Below are 22,620 nucleotides of genomic sequence, written 5' to 3'. Positions count from 1 at the left end.
TATTGGGCCACATTTTCCTTGTATCCTTGAAAAACATTGCAAGGAAAATGTTATTTTAAGACCTCTGAGTTTTCTAAATAAACACCTCCTTTCAGTGGTACAGTCTGTACAGTCCCAAAGGATATGATCTATCATTTCCTGGACCTTACATATTACACATAATCCATTTTATATTTGTTAATTAGAAATGAACTACTATTTAATCCATTTAGAATGCTAAATAAAGCCACTTCACTCTTCCTCTCGAGGCCTTGGATTATATCAACATTTTCAAATGTTGGGCATACTTCTCGGAATTGTTTGCCCTTTGTTTCATTTGCCTAGAGTTCTTGACATTCCTTCCTTAGCTCATTTTTGATTAGGTGTTTAAATTCCAGTTTTCTTACAGGGATTCCTAGGACAACTTATTCATGATTAATAGTATTTTTTACCTGTTTGTCCACCAATTCATTGCCTGTTATCCCTATGTGTGTTGTGATCCATGCTATTATTATAGTTATATTCAATTGTGCCAGTTTGGTTGTTAGCAGTAATATTTCATTAAGAATATCCCTTCTGCTGGCAGGCACTGTACATTGCCTACAGCCCTAATAAGGAATCAGACAGGATGGGGGCAGCTGGCCACACATCTAAAGCCCAATTTAGTGCTAGCATAGTTCCTGTTAGCTCAGCGGTAAAGGTGGATAGCGTTAGCTAGCCTTATGAGTCACAGTGAGGGCACACAGAAATCTTTTACCAATCTTCCTATTCCTTCCTCTTTGGAGCCATCTGCATTTGTTTGGCAACAGTGTCCCCATTTATCACAAATATATTGATTTGCTATATCTTGCATATTTATCGGTCTTCTCCTTTTATTTATTTCATTATATAATTGCATGTCTATCTCAGGGGGAATGGTTTTCCAGTGACAGAGTATTTTCCCATAGCTATAGATTTTGGTCTCTTTTAATCATTTCTTTTCATTAAGATACTTTATCCACTTTTGTACCCTGCTTACATTAGGAGTTTTGATTTTTTGTCCTACCCAACCTCCATGTAGTTCCCAACAATCATTACATATTAGCTTTGTGTTGTCAAATTCACTATAAACTAGTACTTTGGCCCAAAAGGTTAAGTCTAGGAGTTTCATTCTAAGACTGATAGGTATTTCACTGACTATCTTCTGTAGTACACACTGAGGTGAAGTAATGAAGGCACCACGTGCAATACACAATGCCTGTGCTTGGATATAGTCTATTTTTTTCAGATTTGTGTTGACTGCTGACCCAAAGGCCTGGCATCAATACGAGTCAATAATTTGTCTAATTAGCACTCTATAGAGCATTATCACCATTTTCTTATCCATTCCCTAGGATGTTCTAGAGATATTTTTAAGTAAGTTACTTCTACCTTTGCACTTAGCTTTAATATTTTCAATTGAGTTTGATATCAAATATCATAGTTACAAATTTGTAATTTTCCACTATATTTATAGAACTGTAGGTTGTATAGATAGAACTTTGCATCTTTTTGGATTGTCCTTGTTGTGAAGATCATTCCCTTAGGTTTGTCTATAGAGAATTTGAAATCCCACCTGTTTCCCCATTCTGCACTTCTCTTAACTGCATCAGTGATTCTTTTGGTGGTGCTTTTGGTTCATATGGCACAGTCATCAGCAAATAATGTGATCACTATTCCTATACTCATCTCCTTAGGGAGATCATTTATTATGATGTTAAAGAAGGTCGGACTTATCATAGTATAATTCCCAATTCTGGACCTTAGCGTCTAAAATATGGGTACTGGCATGAATTCCCCTAAGCTTAATTACCAGCTTAGATCTGATAGGCTGCCACCAATCTGGACTTAGAGTAGAGCACCTGATAGACTCTGGTCTCCCCCAAAAACTTCCCTGGGGGTCCCAAGACCCAAATTTCTTGGGTCTCACAACAAAGAGAAATAAACCATTCCCTTCCCCCTCCCTTTTTCCTCCCAGCTCCTTCCCGCCCTGGGAACACTAGGAGATTGCTTGATATCAATTTCTTGAAACACAACGCAGAGAGATCAAGTTTCTCTCTCCTCCTCACCCAGAGGCAATAAAAATTTACCTTTCCCTCCTTGCTTCCCACCAATTCCCTGGTATATACAGACTCAATTTCTTTGAGCCTTAATTAGGAGAGAAAAATTAACAGGTCTTAAAAGCAAAACTTTTAATAAAAAAGAAAGAAAAAGTAAAAGGTTTATCTCTGCACTTTAGATGGTAAACAGTTACAGGGTCTTTCAACTTATAAACAATAGAAAGAAACTTTCTCCAGCAGAAACACAATTTAAGCTACTTCCAGCAAGTACATATATGCAAATAAAAAAACAAATTAAAAGACTATAACCGCCTTTTTTCTTACTCACAATTTTGAATAGATAAGAGACTGTAGCAGGGAGATTGGCAGAAACCTGGTTGCACCTCTAGTCCCGTCCAGGACCCAGAGAGAACAAAGCCAAACCCAAAACTCACAAACAAAGGCTTCCCTCCCATGAGATTTGAAAGTATCTTGTCTTCTGATTGGTCCTCTGGTCAGGTGTTTGGGGTCCCTGTTTGTTAACCCTTTACAGGTAAGAGAGATATTAACCCTTAACTATCTGTTTATGACAGGGCTACTCACACTTCTCTGTGGAGTTCCATTTGCAGTTGAATATACATTGGAAAAAGCTTTCCTTATTTGGATTTGTATAATTCTTTTGTTTAAGAAGTCCCTTATCCATCTGTACATTTTTCCTATAATAGCTATGGAGGCCACTTTATGAAGTAGTCCCTCTCTCTATATCGCATCATAGTTTTTTTCTATGGCCAGGAAGGTTACTATAATGAATTCTTTGGTTTTCATGCATTTTTGTGCTTCTATCTCTTTCCTTACAATGTGGACAATTGCACTCCTATCTCTTCTGAACCCACTCTGTGTTCAATCTATGAACCTATTTCTTGCTAGGTGCACTAGTAATTTCTCCATTACCAATCTTTCCATGGTTTTATCTAAACATGCTGTGATGGAATTGTTCTGTATGCCTCAAGTCTTGAGCACAACGTATTCCATTTTCTCAGTGGGACAGTAATTGCATATTTCCAGTCCTTAGGTATCAGCTCTGAATTGAGCCAGGTTCTCTCCTTTCATTCTGCCTTTAGGCTTGTCATTGGCTGCAGGTATAGCAGCATGGGGCTAGTGGGGCCCAAAGGCTCTCTTCAACATCTCCACTGTTGGTGTGAGACCTCCCTGCTCCATCACACATCCCCCCACAACCTCATTTGTGGTATGCCCCTCCTGCATTGGTTCTTTCCCACCTCATGAAAAAAAAAATCAGCATTCAGGTGGGTTCTTCCAGGCATGTGATGGATGCCCCAGAAGGAGAAGGACTAGAGGGACTGGTACCACCTCATAATTAGGAGGTTGATTTCCTTCATGGTGTACAGCCAACATAGTGGGGTATGGTTGGTGACTAAGGTGATGTGACCGCCCAAAATGTAGTCCCATTTCACTGTCAATGCCTCTCTTTTTTAAATTACAGGATAAACCCGCTCCCTGGGAAATAACTTTCAACAAAGGTAGAGGATAAGGGGTTCATTTCCGTCCACCACCTGGAATAAAATGGTTTCTAATCCCACACCAGAGGCATCAGACTGTAGCAGGAATTCTCTGGTGACTTCAGGGTTATACAAGACTGGATCTTGGCAAAGGTGGGCCTTAAGGATTTGAAAGACCTCGTCACAAGTCTTCTTCTACTTAATCTTCTTTGGGCTATTATTGTTAAGGCGATTCATAACAGGGGCTGTAATTGTCAAAAATCTGGAAATAAACCGTCGGTAGTATCCTGCCAGCCCTAAGAAGTGGCTTACCTGTTTCTTTGAATTCGGCATGGAGCACATCTGGAGGGCCTGGACCTTACCCACCAAGGTTTGCATCTTGTCTTTTTACAGTGTGTACCTGAAGTATGTAGCCCAGGTGATATTTAGCAGAGTTCACTCTCAGAACGACCACCTTGAGGGGTTGTAGTACGGCACTTACACGTTCTAGGTAGTCTTCCCAGCTCTGACTGTAGATCATGACGTTGCCGAGGAAGTAGGTTGTCACCTGCGTTCTCCAACAATTTTGTAATGGCATGGCTGGAATAGTGCCCCGATGGACCTTTTCAGCGTCTTGAAGTAGCTGCAAGTCTCCCCAGCAGTGGGTGGAGAAAGTTTCTGTTCTCTGTGTCCACTGACCACTCTTACAGTCTTAACCCTTTAGAAGGGCAATAGGGGCTTAGTCCAGAAATGTTCCTAAGCAAAAAGTGAAGTCAGCTCATAAATGCATCATCAACAGCAGGGCCGGCTCCAGTCACCAAGCAGGTGCTTGGGGTAGCCAATAGAGAGGGGAAGCACATCCGGGTCTTCGGTGGCTGATCTCTCACTCCCTCTCGGAGCAAAGGACCAGCCACCAATTGCCACCAAAGACTGAAGCGGCAGCAGTAGAGCTGATCGCAATCGCGTTGGTTTTTTGCTGCTTGGGGTGGCAAAAACCCTGGAGCTGTCCCTGATCACCAGTGTACTTAACAGTTTCTTAGCTGAGCATCCCTCGCTCCTGGGGGCTAGGGGCTTACAGAGCTGTACGATGGTTAGCCACTGGCTGACCCAGAGGCAACAGGTCACAGCCCTCTTTCCTGAACAGGACATTTGCCACCATATTTTCTTTCCTCTTTATACAGAAGAAACCCCTTTTTGTCACCTTTGTTTGTTTGTAGTCTTCAGGACATAATATCAGAGGGTATCCATAATTTCACCTACAGAGTTGTTACAAATATTTCACAGTCACATCAATGACCAATGTGTTATTAGATTTCAAACAATATATTACGTCACCTTTTAAATAAATATGACACCAGTGTGTGAGGTGCAGTGAGTATGGCAGGCCTGATGAGCTGCTGATACAGAGTAGTGAATCATAAAAGGGCTTCTCAGTCACAGCTACTATACTCCCATGCCTGCTCTTAGGCATGTTTTTTTATCTTGCCCCATTTGTACTTTCAAGCAGAGGTGGCTTTCTTGTTTCCGTTAAATGTGCGTGTTTGCATATCATAATTACATACAAAGGAATTATATTAAAGGAGAGTTATCCAGCTTATGAAGTCAAGCACTCCAAAGTTAACAAATGACAGACTTATAGTTATTTGGGCAACATTAATTCTGCCTCTAGTGCATCTGATGTGTGCATTGCAGGAGCCAGAGGTCCTGTGGAAAAAATAGCTTGTGATCAATTTAATTAAAGACTGTATCATAATGTATATGCACAAGAGGGCCGAATTAAGTTGCATGGGCAACTGTAAACTTCCTTACTTTTGAGGGCTTGCCTTTGCAACCTCAATAACCCTGTTTTAACATATCTGTTGTATTTTTTGATGAGTAGGATGTACTAATCTATGATTGAGGTAGGAACCGTAATATTTAAATTTATTAAATTTTGTGTGCTTAATTTTCAACTATAACTTTTCACTCATGCTGTTGATTAATAGAAATTAACTCATGTGATTAACTCAAAAAATTAATCATGGTTAATGGCACATTTATTCACAATGTTAAACAATAGAATACCAATCAAAATTTATTAAATATTTGTGGATGTTTTTCTACCTTTCAAATACATTGATTTCAATTACAATACAGAATACAAAGTGTACAGTGCTCACTTGATATTAGTATTTATTATATTATTATTATATTATATTAATTACGTATATCTGCACTATAAAATGATAAACAAAAGAAATAGCATTTTTCAATTCAGCTTATACAAGTACTGTAATGCAATCTCTTTATCATGAAAGTGCAACTAACAAATGTAGATTTTGTTACATAACTGGACTAAAAATAAAACAATATAAAACTTTAGATCCTAAAAGTTCACTCAGTCTTACTTCTTGTTCAGCCAATCGCTCAGACGAACAAGTTTGTTTACATTTAGGGGAGACAATGCTGTATTTTAACAGTGCAAATATTTGTAATAAAAATAACAATATAAAGTGAGCACTGTACATGTTGAATTGTGTTGTAATTGAAATCAATATATTTGAAAATGTAGAAAATACCAAAACTATTTAAATAAATGGCATTCTATTATTAACAGTGTGATTAATCCTGCATTTAAATTTTTTAATCACTAGACAGTCCTACTTTTCCCTAACATTAGTTTTTGCATTTAGAATATATCTATATGCTCTTCCAGAAAGAGACCCAACCCCTTTCCTTTCCAGTAATAATAATACATAGCATATATATGTAAGCAGAGTCAGGATAAGCTCTACACTGACATCTGGTGGAAAGAATTTCAGAGAGTGTATTTGCATAGGCATGCCTACCCTATCCCAGACTGCCAAGCTGTGGGACTGCTTGGTGACAAATTGCTCACCCTCAGTTGGGTGGTACTGGCTAGACATGGGACATGGGTTCCAAAACCCAGAGAATTGAGAGAGGCTGGGGACAGGTATTTGTGCCTAGCAGTGCAGTCTCCTTGTGGAGCCAGAAGCACCAGTTGCACCCCCTCCTCTCTCCACTGTGGAATGTCAGAGTTGATTTTTTTATTCCCTTAAGAATTTAAATACAGGTTACTGAGCTGAAATCACTTTGGGCTAATGGTGCACTAGCACTGGGGCTCCCCTACTGTGAGCTGGAATCACTAAGAGCTGAAAATCACTAAAAAGCTAAAATCACTGAGCTGAGAGCACTGAGTATGGTGCTAACTAGTGGGGAGCCCAAAGCTATACTGTGGAACAGAGCTGCTGGTGGAGTGGAGCAGTTCGTGGGGACGGCTGGAGCGGATCACAGGACAGCTGGTGGCAGCAGAGCAGCTGACAGAGCGGAGTAGCTGTGGGACGGGTGGAGCAGCCCACAGAGCGAGCGGAGCCGAGCAGTTTGCAGAGAGAACTGGAGCAGCTCATGGAGCGGAGCAGCTGGTGGAGCGGAGCAGTTTCTGAGGACGGCTGGAGGAGCAGCATGGAGCGGCTGGTAAAGCGGAGCAGTTCGTGGAGAAGGCGGAAGCAGAACCCATGGGGAGGCAGGGCAGTTGGCCCCGGACCATGTAAGGTGCCCCTTTCTATCCAGGCTGGGGGGAGGGACCTCTACAGATAAACTCTCGAACTCTGGGGTGGCATTGACCAGAGACTTTTGGGTTGTTGGACTTTGGGGTGATTGGACTTAAAACCCTAAGGGGAAAAAGGACAGTGCCAAATGTACTTGGAGGTGGGTTATTGTTTATGGTTTGTGTTATAACCCTGTTTGTGGTGTTTCTCCAATGGGATGCCGCATTAATTCCTTCCTTTATTAAAAAGATTTTGCTACACTCAGACTCCGTGCTTGCGAGAGGGGAAGTATTGCCTCCTAGAGGCGCCAAGGGGGGTGTGGTATGTGAGTGTCCCAGGTCACTGGGTGGGGGCTCGAGCCGGTTATGCATTGTGTTACTGAAACGGAACCCCTGGATACTGAACCCGGCCCTTGTTGCTGCCAACTCAGAGGGGCAGAAGGGTTACATATATAATGTGTCACACATTTAAAGTATGGTATGGTATATTGCTACTTATTCCTCACAACTCCTTGTGAGATAGATGGATAAGTATTATTATCCCCATTGTACAGATCTGGAAATCTTGAGTCGGAAGGATGAAGTCACTTGTCCAAGGTCACACAGTGTGACAGTGACAGACTTCTTAGAAGGGAATATGGATATAGCTTACCTTGGAAAATATTTGAAAATATGGTGCACTCAAAATGCTTCCTTCCAGAGACAAACAAATGCGTTCTTTAGAAGTCATCTAAATTGTATTAAGGCCTTCTTCCCTAATTGTCTTCCTCACAGACACAACATAAGAGAGAAACCCTTCAGATCATATGCATTAGGATTTTTTGTGTAATAAGTGTAAAATGAGAAACAGGCCTTAGCGTGTTATTTATAAAACCTTTTGATGTTAATATAGTTATTATTTACAGGGTCAAGCATGGTGAGCTTGGTAAAATGAATGAGTAGCTTTCATTGTGAGCCATGATTTATCTATTCCTGTTTCTAAACATAGTGGACTCTGATCACCACACCCTGCAGCAGTACTGGACTCTAGACTGCTTGATATAAAAAAAAAATCATGTCTAAGAGAATAAAATCAGTGCTAGCAAGTCATTTGGCGCAAGCTAATGGGTGATGTTTATCTTGCCCTTACTGACAATTCCGTAGAGCAGTGGTTTTCAAACTGGGGGTTGTGACCCAGTACAGGGTCATGGAATGTAAGGCACTGAGTCATTAAAAGTCCCATTGGCGGTGCTGCCCAGGTAAGGCAGGCTAGTTCCTACCTGTTCTGACACCGCGCTGTGCCCCTGGAAGCTGCCAGCAGGTCTGGCTCCTAGGCAGAGTGGCCACAGGGCTCCATGCGCAGCCCCTGCCCTGAGCACCAGCTCCACACTCCTGGCCAATGGGAGCTTGGGGGGGAGGAGGGGGACAGTGCCTACGGGTGACAGCCACGCACAGCTACTTGCGTACCTCCGCCTAGGAGCTGGACATGCTGCTGGCCGCCTCCGGTCAGTGGTGCCATGAGAGGGAGGAAGCCTGTCTAGCATCCTCACTGTGTCACTGACCAGGAGCCACCCAAGGTAAGCCTGTGCCCCAACTCCCTGCCCCAGGCCCCCAAAACCCCTTATCCCCGGCCTCAACCTAGAGCCTGCAACCCCAGCCCAGAGCCCCGATCCCCTCCTGGACCCCAACCCCCTGCCCAGAGCCCCCTCCTACAGCCTGAACCTCTCATTCCCAGCCCCACCCTGCATCCCTCACCCCCGCACGCAACCCCTCTGCCCCAGCCCTGAGCCCTTCCTACTCCCCTCATCCCCAGCTCCGTTAGGTCATGGGCATCAACAATTTCCTTTAACTGGGTTGCCACAAAAAAAGTTTGAAAACCACTGTCCTAGAGGGCAAGGTGACTGTCTTACAAAGGTGCATCACTGAGCGGATAGGTGACCACGTATGTTTGAAGAAATAGAAGACAGAGATCACTTTTACAAAACAGCATCTGTATTACACCCCGTATAAAATTATGTACACATAATGTACACAGGGTATGAGTATGACCCTATGCATGGTTACTGTTGTAATGTGGACAAAGTACACACTATTAATAAAGGCTATGGGTCATTGGTTTAGATTAAAAAAACAGAATATACCTCAGCATGAGCTTATGATTGCTCTCAATTCTGATTCAAGATCAAAGTAGCATGTACTGGTACACCCATCACCTAGCACATCTGCAGCATGGTGATACTGGCTATGGCCATGTTAGCTCTTGCTGCTGTTGGTTGTCTTGCAGCAGACATTCCTTTCTGTTGCCAACTCTTGTGAGTTTTGCAGCCAGTCTTGCAGTATTTTAAAACTCCAGCTCCTGAGAGTCACAGGAAGTTTTCATTGACAATAAATGTAAGTTTCTCATCGTCATGGTTGTGGTGCAAAATTTGAAAAAAGCCCTAACACCCCTCCTCGCCCCAAATTAAAAGACCGTAAGACCAATTATTTTTTAAAACTCTTTTGCTTTTTGAATGCTTGCGCTTGGCAATGCGGGCTCCCCCCGCAGCCAGTGGAGCTGAGCTCAGGTATAAGAGGCTCAGGAGCTGGGGGAGGAGCATGCACGAAAGGATCTCGTGGGCACAAACGTGGGCTCTCGGCTCGCTGGGGGCTGGGCGATACTTGGTGAGAAGGCAGTTCCATGGCAGCAGGGCCAGAGGTCCCCCGCACGGACAGGGAGGAGGGATCACTGATAACCAGGCTGGGAAGCAGGCCCAACCACAGCGCCCCGCCCCGTTACGGACACAGCAAAGCCCTCCAGGCAGGAGACAGCTCCGCCTCCAGCGGTGGCCGCAGTACAACGCGGAACAGCAGCGGCCTCATGACCGTGTGAGCGCAGAGCGTCCACAGCACAACTAACAGCAAACGCTCCACCCGCACCGGGATAGGGGCGGGGATAGAACCCGGCGCGCGGGTGACGCACTTGCCGGCCGCGCGGTGATTGGCGGAGCCGTGCGCAGACTGGCGGTGGCGCTGGCGGGAGATTGCAGCATGGCGTCGGTGGCGCCTGGGTCTGCGGCGGAGTCGCTGTGGCCGGAGGGCTCAGGCGCTGAGGGCGGCTTCGTGCGCGCGGTGTTGGCGTTGCCCGACAAGCCTGACACCACCGTGCGCTTCTTCGAGCGCGGCGAGTACTATACGGTGCACGGCGGGGACGCGCAGCTGGCCGCCCGCGAGGTCTTCCGCACCCGCGGCGTCATCCGGCTGCTGGCCGGGGGCCCAGGTACTGGCGCGGGGTCCGGCGGCGGTGTGCGGGCCTGTCCTGGCCGGGGCGGCAGCCGGCCTGGGGGTAACCTCGGGGGGCTTGGGCCAAGGGCCGGGGCGCAGGGTGGACCGTGGGTGTCCCTGTGTTTGGGGACACGGGTCTTGTGTGTGACTGTAGGTGTAGGTTAGGATGTGCTGGGCTCAGCAGTAGAGTCTCCCCTGTAGGCGCTGTTCACGGGGTAACTGTGAAAGGATGTGGGGTGGGCGTCCTGCTTAATGCTTGGCCGCTTGCTCCCAGGTCAGTCCTGAGCTAGAATCCTAGAATATCAGGGTTGGAAGGGACCTCAGGAAGTCATCTAGTCCAACCCCCTGCTCAAAGTAGGACAAGTCCCCAGACAGATTTTTACCCCAGTTCCCTAAATGGTCCCCTCAAGGATTGAACTCACAACCCTGGTTTTAGCAGGCCAAAGCTGCTGGCTGCCCATCTTCTACATATCCATTTGTTGTTCTTATTTTGTTACTGTAGCACTTTGCTTCCCTCCCTGCACCTGGCTGATTAAGTGAACCTGCTCCTCTTCTCCTTTGGTGTGGGTTTGTTTTTGGCTCTTAAATGTGTTCCAGAACCTTCTGAATAGCTGTCAAGGCCCCAGATTTGAACATGCCTGCTGCTGGTGCATAAGACTCTGGTTCATGGTTGAAATTTGAGGGACTCACTGTATATGACTGAGCAGAAAGTGTGACCTCAGTTATGTATACCTTTTTAACTATTTAGGAAGTTTCAACAGGTCTACAAATTTTTGCTGTGTCAGTATTGGGGACTAAGTAATCATTATAACAGCGAGGTTTTGTTAAAGCCGCATTATACAGTACTGTAATCCTCAGATCACTCTATTTAACTGTAAAAGCAGCAAAGAATCCTGTGGCACCTTATAGACTAACAGATGTTTTGGAGCATGAGCTTTCGTGGGGGAATACCCACTTCGTCGGATGCATGTTTTTGATGGGTTTCCACTCCGTACAGCTAAATGCAGTGCCTTGCATGGTGTCAAGTATCAGAGGGGTAGCCATGTTAGTCTGGATCTGCATCCGACGAAGCGGATATTCACCCACGAAAGCTCATGCTCCAAAACGTCTGTTAGTCTATAAGGTGCCACAGAATTCTTTGCTGCTTTTACAGATCCAGACTAAGACGGCTACCCTTCTGATACTATTTAACTATGTGTTGCCATATTGCAGAGTAAGCATCTTTATCATACCTGTGTTGTTTCTGATGAATTTATTACATTGAGTGAAAATTCAGATTACACATTTGACAAACCACCTATGCAGTGAAGCCCATTTAAAAGTACAACTGAGAAATACAGGACTGGACAGATTAGTTGGAGAAATGAGAGCAATGTGTTGTGGGGTGCCAGCATACCTGAGCTGGCTCTAAGCAAGAAATGTATTGTTGCTTTGCGTTCAGGAATGAAAATCTCTAGTATGGTTGCTTAAGGGGATAAGGTGGTTTCATTATGTTTAGTTAAGTTTAAAACACTTCTGAAAAACTTGCAGGCCATGGTTCCAAACCTGTAGTCATATTAGACACACACATTGACATTTTAAGAGTCTCTAAACACTTATTTTAGACCAGTAAGTGCACGTTTACAGGTCTGTGGGTTGCTGTAACTTATGCTCACTGGGTATTTCCCCGGTGCACTGCAAGTCAGCTGGGAATAACCAGACTATAACACTCTTCACAACCCTGAGTGCAAAGATGAGGGAAGGGACATGTTGAAACTTGCTGTGCTGGCTCTACACATGCTTGGAATTTCCCTAATTTTAGGCATTTATGGGTGGTTCCAGCTCCCCAAGTTCTGCAAAGTAAGTGTAATGGGACAGACTTTTTCCATATTATTGTGTGGCATTGGCCAGTTTTGAAATAAAATGTTTGGCTCCAAGCTAAGAAGATTGGATACCACCACTGCAAGAAAACTTTGTCCTAAATTCCTGTAAGCACTCTTCTTGATAGGTTGATAGGATGCTTGGAACTAAATGGTTCCTAATGTATTCAGCCAATTATGTAGTGCAGGGGTTGGCAAACTTTTTGGCCTGAGCACCACATCTGCGTGGGGAAATTGCATGTAGGGCCATGAATGTAGGGCTGGGACGGGGGGTTGGGGTGCACAGTGTGGGAAGAGGCTCAAGGCAGGGGGTTGGGGTGCGGCAGGGGGTTGGGGTGCGGCAGGGGACTCTGCAAGAGGTTGGGGTACACGATTGGTCTGGAGTGTGGGCTCCGGCCTGGTGCTGCTTACCTCGAGTGGCGCCGGGGTGAGAGCGGTGCGCAGCAGGGCTAAGACAAGCTCCCTACCTGCCCTGGCCTTGCACCGTGCTGCTCCTGGAAGTGGCCGGCTCCATGTCCCTGTGGCCCCTGGGGTGGTGGGGCAGAGGGCTCTGCATGCTGTCCTTGCCTGTGGGTACCACCCCTGAAGTTCCCATTGGCTGCAGTTCCCCGTTCCTGGCCAATGGGAGCTGCGAGAGGTGGTGCCTGCAGGCAAGGACAACACATGGAGCCCTCTGGCCCCCCCCATCTTTCCCCAGGGGCCGCAGGGACGTGGTGCTGGCCGCTTCCCGGAGCAATGCAGGGCGTGTGGTGCCATGGGACTGGCAATCGCATGGGCTGTAGTTTGCCCTCCCCTGGTGTAATGCAGTGTTACACCATGATTGGCAATATTTTTAATGCCCCTCATTCCCCAAGTGGTAATAACTAACCAACATGCTTTGAGGCATAGGCAGTCCAGGTACTATTTTCTCTAGTGGCTGTAACTGTGAATTCCCTTTTGTGAATTGCATTAGGCTGTTTGCCAAGGAATGCCTTGTAGCAATGAATTTAGCATGTTAATTACATAGTGCATAAAAAATTTTCTGTTCCCTCCCTGTTTTATTTATACTGTGAGCATCTAGATAAGCCCAGAGAAAACGATATCCAGAAAAATGCTTCAATGTTGAGAGGCAAACTTAGGTCATGTCTACACTGATGGAGTTTTTTTGCTGAAAGTTTGGTTGATGATCAAAAAAGTGCCAAAAGAAAATCGTCGTTGTGTGTTCACACAGTCTTCCTCTGTCAGCAGAGCACATCCACACTTGAGGCAGTAGCATCAACAGTGAGAGTAATGCACTATGGGTAGCTATCCCACAGTTCAGCTCTCCGCCTTCTGCCACTAGGTCTTATGGGAAGGTAGAGTGGATCGCAGCACATCATGAGTCAGTGTCCCATGATGCAATGCTTTCCATCCCGGCGTTCTATGTGCTTCCGTCTTTGGCTCAAGGCATTTTTCAGTGTCCCTTGTTTTCTGCTCACCGTGCCATCTGTCTGAAAGGATGGATCCCGCACTGCTATCAAATGCTCTTCTAGCTATCAGTAGCACATTGTGAATGGCAGTGCAGTTAATCATGAAGTTCTGATCTCAGCGGGATTCACAGTTGCCTGACCTGCTGTGCACCGTGGATAAAAGCAATACCGGATAACTTTTGGCATTCACGGAACCGCTGAACATGGTGGATTGTCGCTTTTGGGCACGGGAGCCTAGAACTGAGTGGTGGGACCGCATTGTTATGCAGGTCTGGGATGATGAGCAGAGTCAGCAGAACTTTTGGATGAGGTAAGCCGCCTTCCTGGAACTGTGTGCTGAGCTCACCCCAGCCTGCTGGACAGGGATGCCCTGCAAATGAGAGACGCACTGTCGGTGCAGAAGCGAATGGTGATGGAAGCATGGAAGTTAGTAACTCCAGACTGCTGCCAGTTGGTCTCAAATCAATTTGGAGTTTTGAAGTCAACCTTTGGGGCTGCGTTAACACAAGTGTGCAAGGCCATTAATCGCATCCTGCTATGAAGGACCATGACTCTTGGCACGTGAAATCGCAGATGACTTTGCATAAATGGGTTTCCCTAACTGTGGAGGAGTGATAGATGACACACACATTCCAATTTTGACACCGGACAACCTTGCAACAGCTTACATCAATAGTAAGGGGTACTTCTCCATGGTGTTGCCAGTGCTTGTGGATCACCACAGGCGTTTCACTGACATCAATACGGGGTGGTCTGGAAAGGTGCTTGAAGCACATATCTTTGGGAACACAGGCCTGTACAGAAAGTTGCAAGCGGGGGCTTTCTTTCCAGACCAGAAGATTACAGTAGGAGATGTTGAAATGCCCACAGTGATTCTGGGAGACCTGGCATACCCCTTAATGCCATGGCTCATGAAGCCTTACACGGGAACCCTAAATAGCAATAAGGAGCAATTCAACAATAGGTTCAGTAGCTGCAGGATGACCAGAGAATGTGTGTCGACAGATTAAAGGCTTGCCGGTGATGCCTTTATGGCAAGTCAGACCTCAATGAGGATAATATTTCCATGATCATAGCTTCATGTTGCACGATATTTGTGAAGGTGAGGGGGAAAAGTTTGCTCGAGACAGACTGCTGAGGAAGAATGCATAACTGCTGCTTTTGAGTAGCCAGATACCAGGGCTATTAGAGGGGCTAACAAGAGGACGAAATTCAAATCAGAGGGGCTTTGAGGCAACACTTTGAAGAGGAGAATCAGTAATGTATGTTGCTATGCTCTGGACTTCAGTGCTAAATGAAATAGAGTTTTGCAAGGAAGCACTTGTGATTTTTGTGGCCTACGATTCAATGTAAGCTAATGATTTAACTGCTTGTTTATTTGTTGCTGCCATGTGTTACCACAATTTGCAGGAAACAGAGTTCTTCAAAAAACTTTGCTTTTATTGCAGAAAAAATACAGCACCACCCACACCCACAGTTGCTGGGGGGAGAGGAGGTAGCAGAAGAGGGCCGACTTTCAGAGCTGTGCATAAGTCCAGCTCTCATCGGAAGAAGCCTCAGTGGGGGTGGAGTGAGCGGGAAAGGAAGAAGTCCCAGACAGCAGAAAGGAATTAACCGGTGGAGTTTGGGGAAGGCATGGGAAAGAGTTCTGAATATGCTGACAAAGAGGGCAGGCAGGCAGGCATCTGCTCAGTTTGGAGCATTATGGAGGACTGTAGCATCTTGGTTTGCTTCTCCATAACTTTTATTATCCTCTCCATTGAATCCCTATTGTAAGCCTCATATTCTTTTCTGTCATGCCTTTCGATTTCCTTCCACTGCCCGTGTTCTCTGTTTTCTGCATCTGACCTCCTGGAATGTCTCCTCTTTGCTCCATCTTGGGCCCTTTCTTATCTGGTGGAGGTGCTCTGCCTGTGTGTAGAGGGTGTCTTGGAAGGCCACATCTGCAGAAGCACAAGGAACAATACGCAGAAGCATGATTAAGTACACACACAGCATTGAAACAGTACAGTAAAATACACCTCTGTTAACACACAAATCACTTTCTTGCTGACCCTTGATGAGCACACATGCTGGTAAACACTCTAAGCATGGTGAGTTTACCCCAGTGCGAGGGACATTACATCAGGAGAAAATCAATATGAAAGGGTCGCAGTGCAGTTGACTAGGGACAGTATTCTAAATTTTGCACCCTTTTCCCCAAACGAGGGGTCAGTGTAATAGATATCTCACTCCTGAGAGGAAGCAAGGGTGCATCTACTACACGCTTGTGGCTTCCGTCCCAGTCCCTATGCTACTTGCCTGTGTGCTGCTTTGGTTCCTGCGCAAGTTCTTGCAGAATGATACGGGAAAGTTTCCTTCAATGGGGAAAGGAACAAAGCAGCTCTGCCAAGGAATCTTTGGCAGAGGATTGGCAAGTACGTCCAGGAAAGTTTCCTAGAGATCTCTGGAGGATTCCCAGGGAATCTCGGTGTGCATCGACACCCTGTTGTGCCATGCTGCTTAGCTGCACAGGAAAATGTCCAGCACATAGAAACACAGCCAGCCCTGTACATTTCTATGCCCTCAACCCCCCTCCGCGCTTCACAAAGCAAAACCACTTACCAGTGTCTCCTCTCATCCATGGAGTGGAGGTGGGGTCACTGCTGAAGATAGCATCCAACTCGTTATAAAAATGGCAGGTCTGGGGCGCAGCACCGGAGCAGGGATTTGCCTCCCTTGCCTTCTGGTATGTGTGCCTCAGCTCCTTGATCTTTGCTCTACACTGCCTCATGTCCCAGTCTTTTTGCCCAAGCTTCATGAAATTTGCCCGTAAGTGTTGAAATTCCTATGGCTGGAGCGCAGTTGGGACTGCACAGCCTTCTCTCGTCAAATACTGAGCAGATCCAACAGCTCTGCATTGGTCCAAGTGAGAGAGCATTTGCTGTATGGAACAAGATCAGTTGGGGAGATGCAATGTGAGCTCTCCATGCGGAGCAAACAGGAAGTTGAATTTCAAAAATTCCTGGGCCTTTAAAGGAGGAGAGGCGAGCAATTGCTTACCTGGCTGTAGGGCAACAGAGTTGGAGTTGCTGACCAGGGTGGCCAGGATGGGCATTGTGGGACACCTTCTGGAGGCCAGTTACAGCGATAAAATGAAGTGCGGTGTCTATACAGGCATTTTGGTGATACAACTTTTGGTGATTATATTTTGTCACCGAATGTGGCGTCGCAGTGTGTAAACCTCTGTTTCATTGCCAAAAGCTGCCTTTTGCCAACGAAACTCTGCATTGTAGACAAGGCCTTAGTATTGTGTTTGATCAGGAATTGCTTTAAGTACAGTGTAATGTTACTAGTTCACATTTATTTTACTAAATGTGAATGGCACAGTCACAGTAGTGATAGTAACTTTTCCCTCATTTGTATTAAGAGGGAAAACATTGTTCTGTAATACATGGCTAAACTTTGATTTTTCCATTTGCACTGTGAAGACTTATTGAGCTTGACAATGTATTACAAATTCTAAAACTTATAAAGATTCAAATCCAGAAGATATTATGCATGCATGCATTTATATTCTTACTTAGTTCCAAGTTTAAACTCCCTCGAGTTACATTTTGGTTATCAGCTACAGTATTAAAATGCCCTAAAGTATAACTTTTATTTTGAATGAAGGTCACGTGTAAAACTTCATTCGCACATTCATCCTGTGCGGCAGATAACATTTTAATTGTCTGCTTTAGTTTTACGTTAAATACTAAACATCATGCTATATAAACAATCCTGCATTGGCACAGAGAGAGCTTTACGGTGCATGTTACACTGGAATCAGAGGAAATGGAAACTCCTCTGTATGGCTATTTGTTTTCTTCATTCAGAATTCAACTATCTAAAATCCTGCTAGAGTTGTAAGATCTGTATGGTAAGTGGGTCTTATATTTAATAAAGATAAATTTCTATCAACATAAAAAGGAGAGAAAAGCTTCAAATTTGGTGGACTTAAATAAGAGTAAAAACAAGAATGTTGTCAGCTACACGTTGTTTCCTTAGGCTAGTGGGCTTTATGGTGATGTACAGGTTTTTTTGAGTTAATGCGCATGCTCTTAACTCTTTGATTGAGGCAGAATTCAGGTCACTACATAGTAGGAGGCCGTCCCTTGAATGAATGTGGACAATAGACTTTTTCATGAGTTGGTTGATGGAGATGAGTTACCATTGGTAAGACTCCCCTGAAGAGCTTGTCTTAAAGTTGTCTTAAAGCTCTGTCTTAGAGCTTGTTTCCACTATCCTTGCTCAGAAAATCTATTGTATAGTGTGAAAAACAAACTAGAATATCTGAGGGTAAAACCTATATTGAGGGAAAAGTAGATCAGTGAAAATTTTTTAAATGTACTTGGTTTCTTTCTAGGTAAATCAAGTTTTCTACAGAATCTGTATCTGTTCTTAACACTTGGAAATCCACCTACTCTTTACAATTAAGTGAGATGTTTTTGTCTTGATTCTTGGAATTTATGTGCTTGCTTCTTCCTTGCTTGTCAAAATAATACTGTATCCTCTAAAGGTTATTAAATTTATTCTTTGCCGAGCTCTCATTTACAAAATGTATCTAAGAAAACCAATAGTTATGTTTACTTTACAGATATTTTATTCTCTTTCCTTTTCCTGTAGGCAATCAGAAACTCGAGAGTGTTGTGCTTAGTAAAATGAACTTTGAATCTTTTCTGAGAGATCTACTTCTGGTTCGTCAGTACAGAGTTGAAATTTACAAGAACAAAGCAGGCAGTAAATCTACCAAGGAGAATGACTGGTATTTGGCATACAAGGTACCATTTTCTATCTCCATATATGATCGAAGTTGAAAAAATGCAGATGTTTACTATACTTCTATTCATCCAGTTAAAACTTTCTTACAGGCTTTCAGTGCCTCCAATTGGCTATATAATTAGGGGGGTAAAGGGGATGTCATCCACCTTTTTGTATGTCCCTGCATTTCCCCACTACTCCAGGGTGGGTGGATCCTGCACTGCAGGTGTGCCATATGATGCTCTAAGGGGAGCTTCAGGACAACTGACTTACTGTATGGTTAGAGGTTTAAATTCATAATTTTTTCTGCAAGTATAGTCTTAATAGTTTGAAAAGTTAGAACCTTGTCTGTTTTATGTACTACAAGCATGGTGTATTTCATTTGTTCCTTTGTACCTTTTTAAAAAATGCATGTATGTACAAACATATAATATTACTATGTTTTACAGCATCAAAATATCGCTACATTACAGCTGCCAAACTGTTTATAACCTCATACTCCAAAGACAACATTGTATTAATCATATTTAGGCTTTCTTTGCAACCATTAGGACAGGAAATTTTTTTTAATCAAAAGCTAAAACTGTGTAGAATCTGAATGTCCTGTGGTCCACAGATACAGACTGGGTGTTTTGACACTTATGGATTAGAGTAACATAATTTCAGACTAGAAAGGTAGTTCAAATTAACCTCTTAGTTTGAATGCAGTGTTATAGCTGTGTTGGTCCCAGGATGATAGACACACAAGGTGGGTAAGGTAATGTCTTTTATTGAACCAACTTCTGTTGGTGAGGTACAAGGTTTTGAGCTTACATAGAGCTTGAAGAAGACCTGAGACCTGAAGAAGAACTCTGTGTATATTCAAAAGTATGTGGCTCTCACTAACAGAAGTTGATTCAATAAAATATATTACCTCACCCCGTTGTCTTACTTTAACAGCAGTTTCAGATTTCAATATAGTCTGGGACTCCAATTGCACTGGGAATGGATTTTATTGGCTACAAACTTATAATGTACTTAATTATCATATTTGCTTTTTATTTCCATTTCAGACTGATTTTAAAGTTTGCAGTGTCTTAAAACTCTGATTTCACTGAAATGCAAAAAACCCCAATTTGTTCTACTAACCTTGACAGTTTTTGTTGTGCAAGAGATTAGAAAAAAATTGTTGTGCCATTCTAAGTTTTCTTTCTCAAATAGGGTTCTCCAGGTAACCTTGCCCAGTTTGAGGAAATTCTGTTTGGCAATAATGACATGTCGACTGCTATTGGTGTTGTGGGTGTTAAGCTATATACTGCTGATGGACAAAGAGTAGTTGGAGTTGGGTATGTTGACACTACACTCAGGAAGCTGGGTGTCTGTGAGTTTCCAGATAATGATCAGTTCTCAAACCTTGAAGCTCTGCTGGTTCAAATTGGACCTAAGGAATGCGTGCTACCAGGAGGAGAGACTGCTGGGGATATGGAAAAACTACGACACGTAAGTGGAGTGAATATGTGGACTGACTGATTTATATTTGTCTTAATTGAGAATGGAAAGAAAAATCTCTGAAATAAGTTGTGAACTAAGCTCCATAAAGGCTAAGAAATGAACGGGATTAATAAATTAAGGTGAAGGAATTCTGGATGATACATACGTCACTTGTTCGTTACATGTTTTAATCAACAAAAGATACTGTTAACCCTGGTCTATGCTTTAAAGTTAGATCTACATGAGGCAGCTCATGTCAACGTAATATTAAGTGTCTACCTTAAAATGTTACTCCTGCTGATGTAATGCCCACTATGCCAATTTAATAATTCCAGCTGCACGAGAGGTGGAGTGCTTAGGTTGACACTGTGTCTTTATAGACACTGTGTTGCTTACATGCACTGTTGCCCCACACTGACAGTTGAATTGGTGTAAGCACTCCTGGTGGGGACATGCACCACTAACACAAAGAGTGTAGTGGGGACATGCAAAAGTCTGTACTTCTGAGGGAATTCTGCAGTTGGGAGCACAGACCTCTGCCTGCACAGAGGTGGGAGATGACCCTACAGCACTGCTTCCCCCCCGCAACCCCGATGCAGCAGAAGGGCCAGGCCAACCCAGAAACACTCCAGGGCACAGACGCCAACTTTTTTCTGCTCCGGTGGGTGCTCATGCCCCTGCCCCGACTCCGCCCCACCCCAAAGTCCCCGCCCTAACTCTGCACCTCCCTGCCCCTATTGGACCCCTCCCCAAATCCCCACCCCGTCCCCGCCGCCTCCCCCAAGCATGTGATGTTCCCCCTCCCTCCCAGGCTTGCCGGGCAAAAAAGCTGTTTCATGGTGCAAGCGCTGGGAGGGAGGAGAAGCAGGATGCGGCAGCGTGCTCAGGGGAGGAGGCGGAGTGGAGACGGAGGTGAGCTGGGGCAGGGGAGCAGGGCAGGGAGTGGGTGCTCCAGCCCCGAAGTACTCATGGAGTTGGCACCTATGCCCCAGGGTCCTGCCCCTCAACATTAGGCACACCAAGATAGCAAGTGAGAGGGACAGAGTTTTGCATGCTCAGCCCTGTGACTGCTCTTGTGGCTTCCCTTTGCTTCTCTGTCAGAAAGCCATTTCTCTGTGGGGAAGCAAAGAAATCTTCAGGGGTCGTGAATTCTGCATGTGCGCAGTGGCATAGAATTACCTCAGGAGTAAAAAGTGATTTAATTACTCCGGTGCCTGTATGGAGTCATAATTTAGGTCAGCATAATTTTGTAATGTAGATATACCCTTGAAGTAAAATCCTATCTATCTTTATCTTCTCTCTGTATAGTCTAACAATTGAATACAAATTAACTTGTCTTTGAGAATACTCTGTGTAGTTCACTCTCACTCTCTTGAGAACTGGAAATGATTTATGCACAACAGATCATTCAAAGAGGAGGAATCATGATTACAGACCGAAAAAAGGCTGAATTCACAACAAAAGATATTGTGCAGGATCTCAACCGCTTGCTAAAATCGAAAAAGGAAGAGCAAGTGACTAGTGCAACGTTACCAGAGATAGAAAAACAGGTGAGTAACTTGTAGCAGCTGCAGATAGAACAGTGATTGATAATACGCTTTTTTTTTTTTTTAAATGGAACACTGTCAATTGTTGACTGACTACTCTGCTTTTACTGTATTCTTTTCTTCCTCTTGTCTGACTTTGTTAATCAGACTGTAAACTCCACAGGACCCAGACTGCCTTTCTATTTGGCCAATATCTGGCATATTTGAGCACCGCTAAAATGTGAACAGTACTTTTAAATGAGTTATAGCAATAGTGTATAACTTTGATTTCACTATACTGGTGTCACTGCTTTTGTAATGTCAGATGTTTAGAAGGGAAGCTTGAAGTCTGTAAGATTCTTTTAAAGCTTTCCCTGACCGCTGAAACTACATCACCTTGTAGTTAATTCTTTAACAGGCACTTTTAAAAGGAAAAACCACTGTTACTAGGGACTACTAAAGCATAAATGGAAAAGAATTTAAAATTTCCTGTGATGCATTTACATTTCTGTACTTAGGGTGGTTGTGGAATAATACTCTTCTTCATGGGTTTATAAGTGGTTTTAGGTTCTTATTCCTATCGTCTGAAACTTATCATAGAGGTCTGAGCTCTAACTTCTAAATTAATGCTCTCTGTATTGGTTCCCCATAGAATAGAATCCCATTTTCAGGTCCTGATGTGACATTCAAAGCTCTTTAAGGAATTGGGCATAGCTGCCTAACAGTGCATGTGCTCTCATGCTGACTTGCCATAACACTTACTTACTCTCAAGGAAGCAGTCACGTTTTAGAAGGAAGCTTGTGATTGCAGTAGAGGGCACCAGGAGTTGGAATTAAACTATAGAATTCAATCTCAGAAGGAATAGGCGTGTCTGCAGACCTTGTGCCTTCATAACTAATTGCAAAGCTCATTTTTATGACTTAATGCTCCCTAAATCTTTAATTACACATTTAGGTTAGTCATAGCAAAAGGAACGGGCCAGTGAGTCCAGTTCCTGCATGGCTGACCTCTGCATATGTGAGAATATCCTGTGTTTTTTTTGTGCTATGGCAGTTGTGCAGTGACCTTTCTAGGCAAAAATCTCATGAGAGGGCCAATTTGCCTGCCACAGCTAGGCACAATAGATTATAATGCAGGTTTGGAATGGTAAGGGTGGTGGGGCGTAAAATCCTGCATGCATTACTTAATTTGTTTTAGACTTTTGCAATAGGTTAC

The 22,620-nt window shown here is 44.1% G+C and overlaps 1 protein-coding gene across 2 annotated transcripts in view; it reads left to right on the top strand.

Annotated features, from left to right (window-relative positions):
- Positions 1-8,553: 8,553 nt before the first annotated feature.
- Positions 8,554-22,620, top strand: part of MSH2 (mutS homolog 2) — a 99,317-nt gene continuing 85,250 nt past the window's right edge. The window contains exons 1-4 of one of the 2 annotated variants that reach the window (XM_050951798.1): positions 8,554-8,635; positions 18,274-18,428; positions 19,609-19,887; positions 21,282-21,428. In XM_050951798.1, coding sequence (XP_050807755.1) covers positions 18,309-18,428; positions 19,609-19,887; positions 21,282-21,428 — 546 coding nt within the window. In that variant the 5' untranslated portion in view covers positions 8,554-8,635; positions 18,274-18,308. Of the gene's footprint in view, positions 8,636-9,878; positions 10,315-18,273; positions 18,429-19,608; positions 19,888-21,281; positions 21,429-22,620 lie in introns of those variants that run through there. The other variant, XM_050951797.1, reaches the window with a different exon arrangement.

This window comes from Gopherus flavomarginatus, chromosome 4, assembly GCF_025201925.1.
Source record: "Gopherus flavomarginatus isolate rGopFla2 chromosome 4, rGopFla2.mat.asm, whole genome shotgun sequence".
Taxonomy (NCBI): domain Eukaryota; kingdom Metazoa; phylum Chordata; order Testudines; family Testudinidae; genus Gopherus; species Gopherus flavomarginatus.
This window is presented reverse-complemented; position numbering and strand designations above follow the sequence as displayed.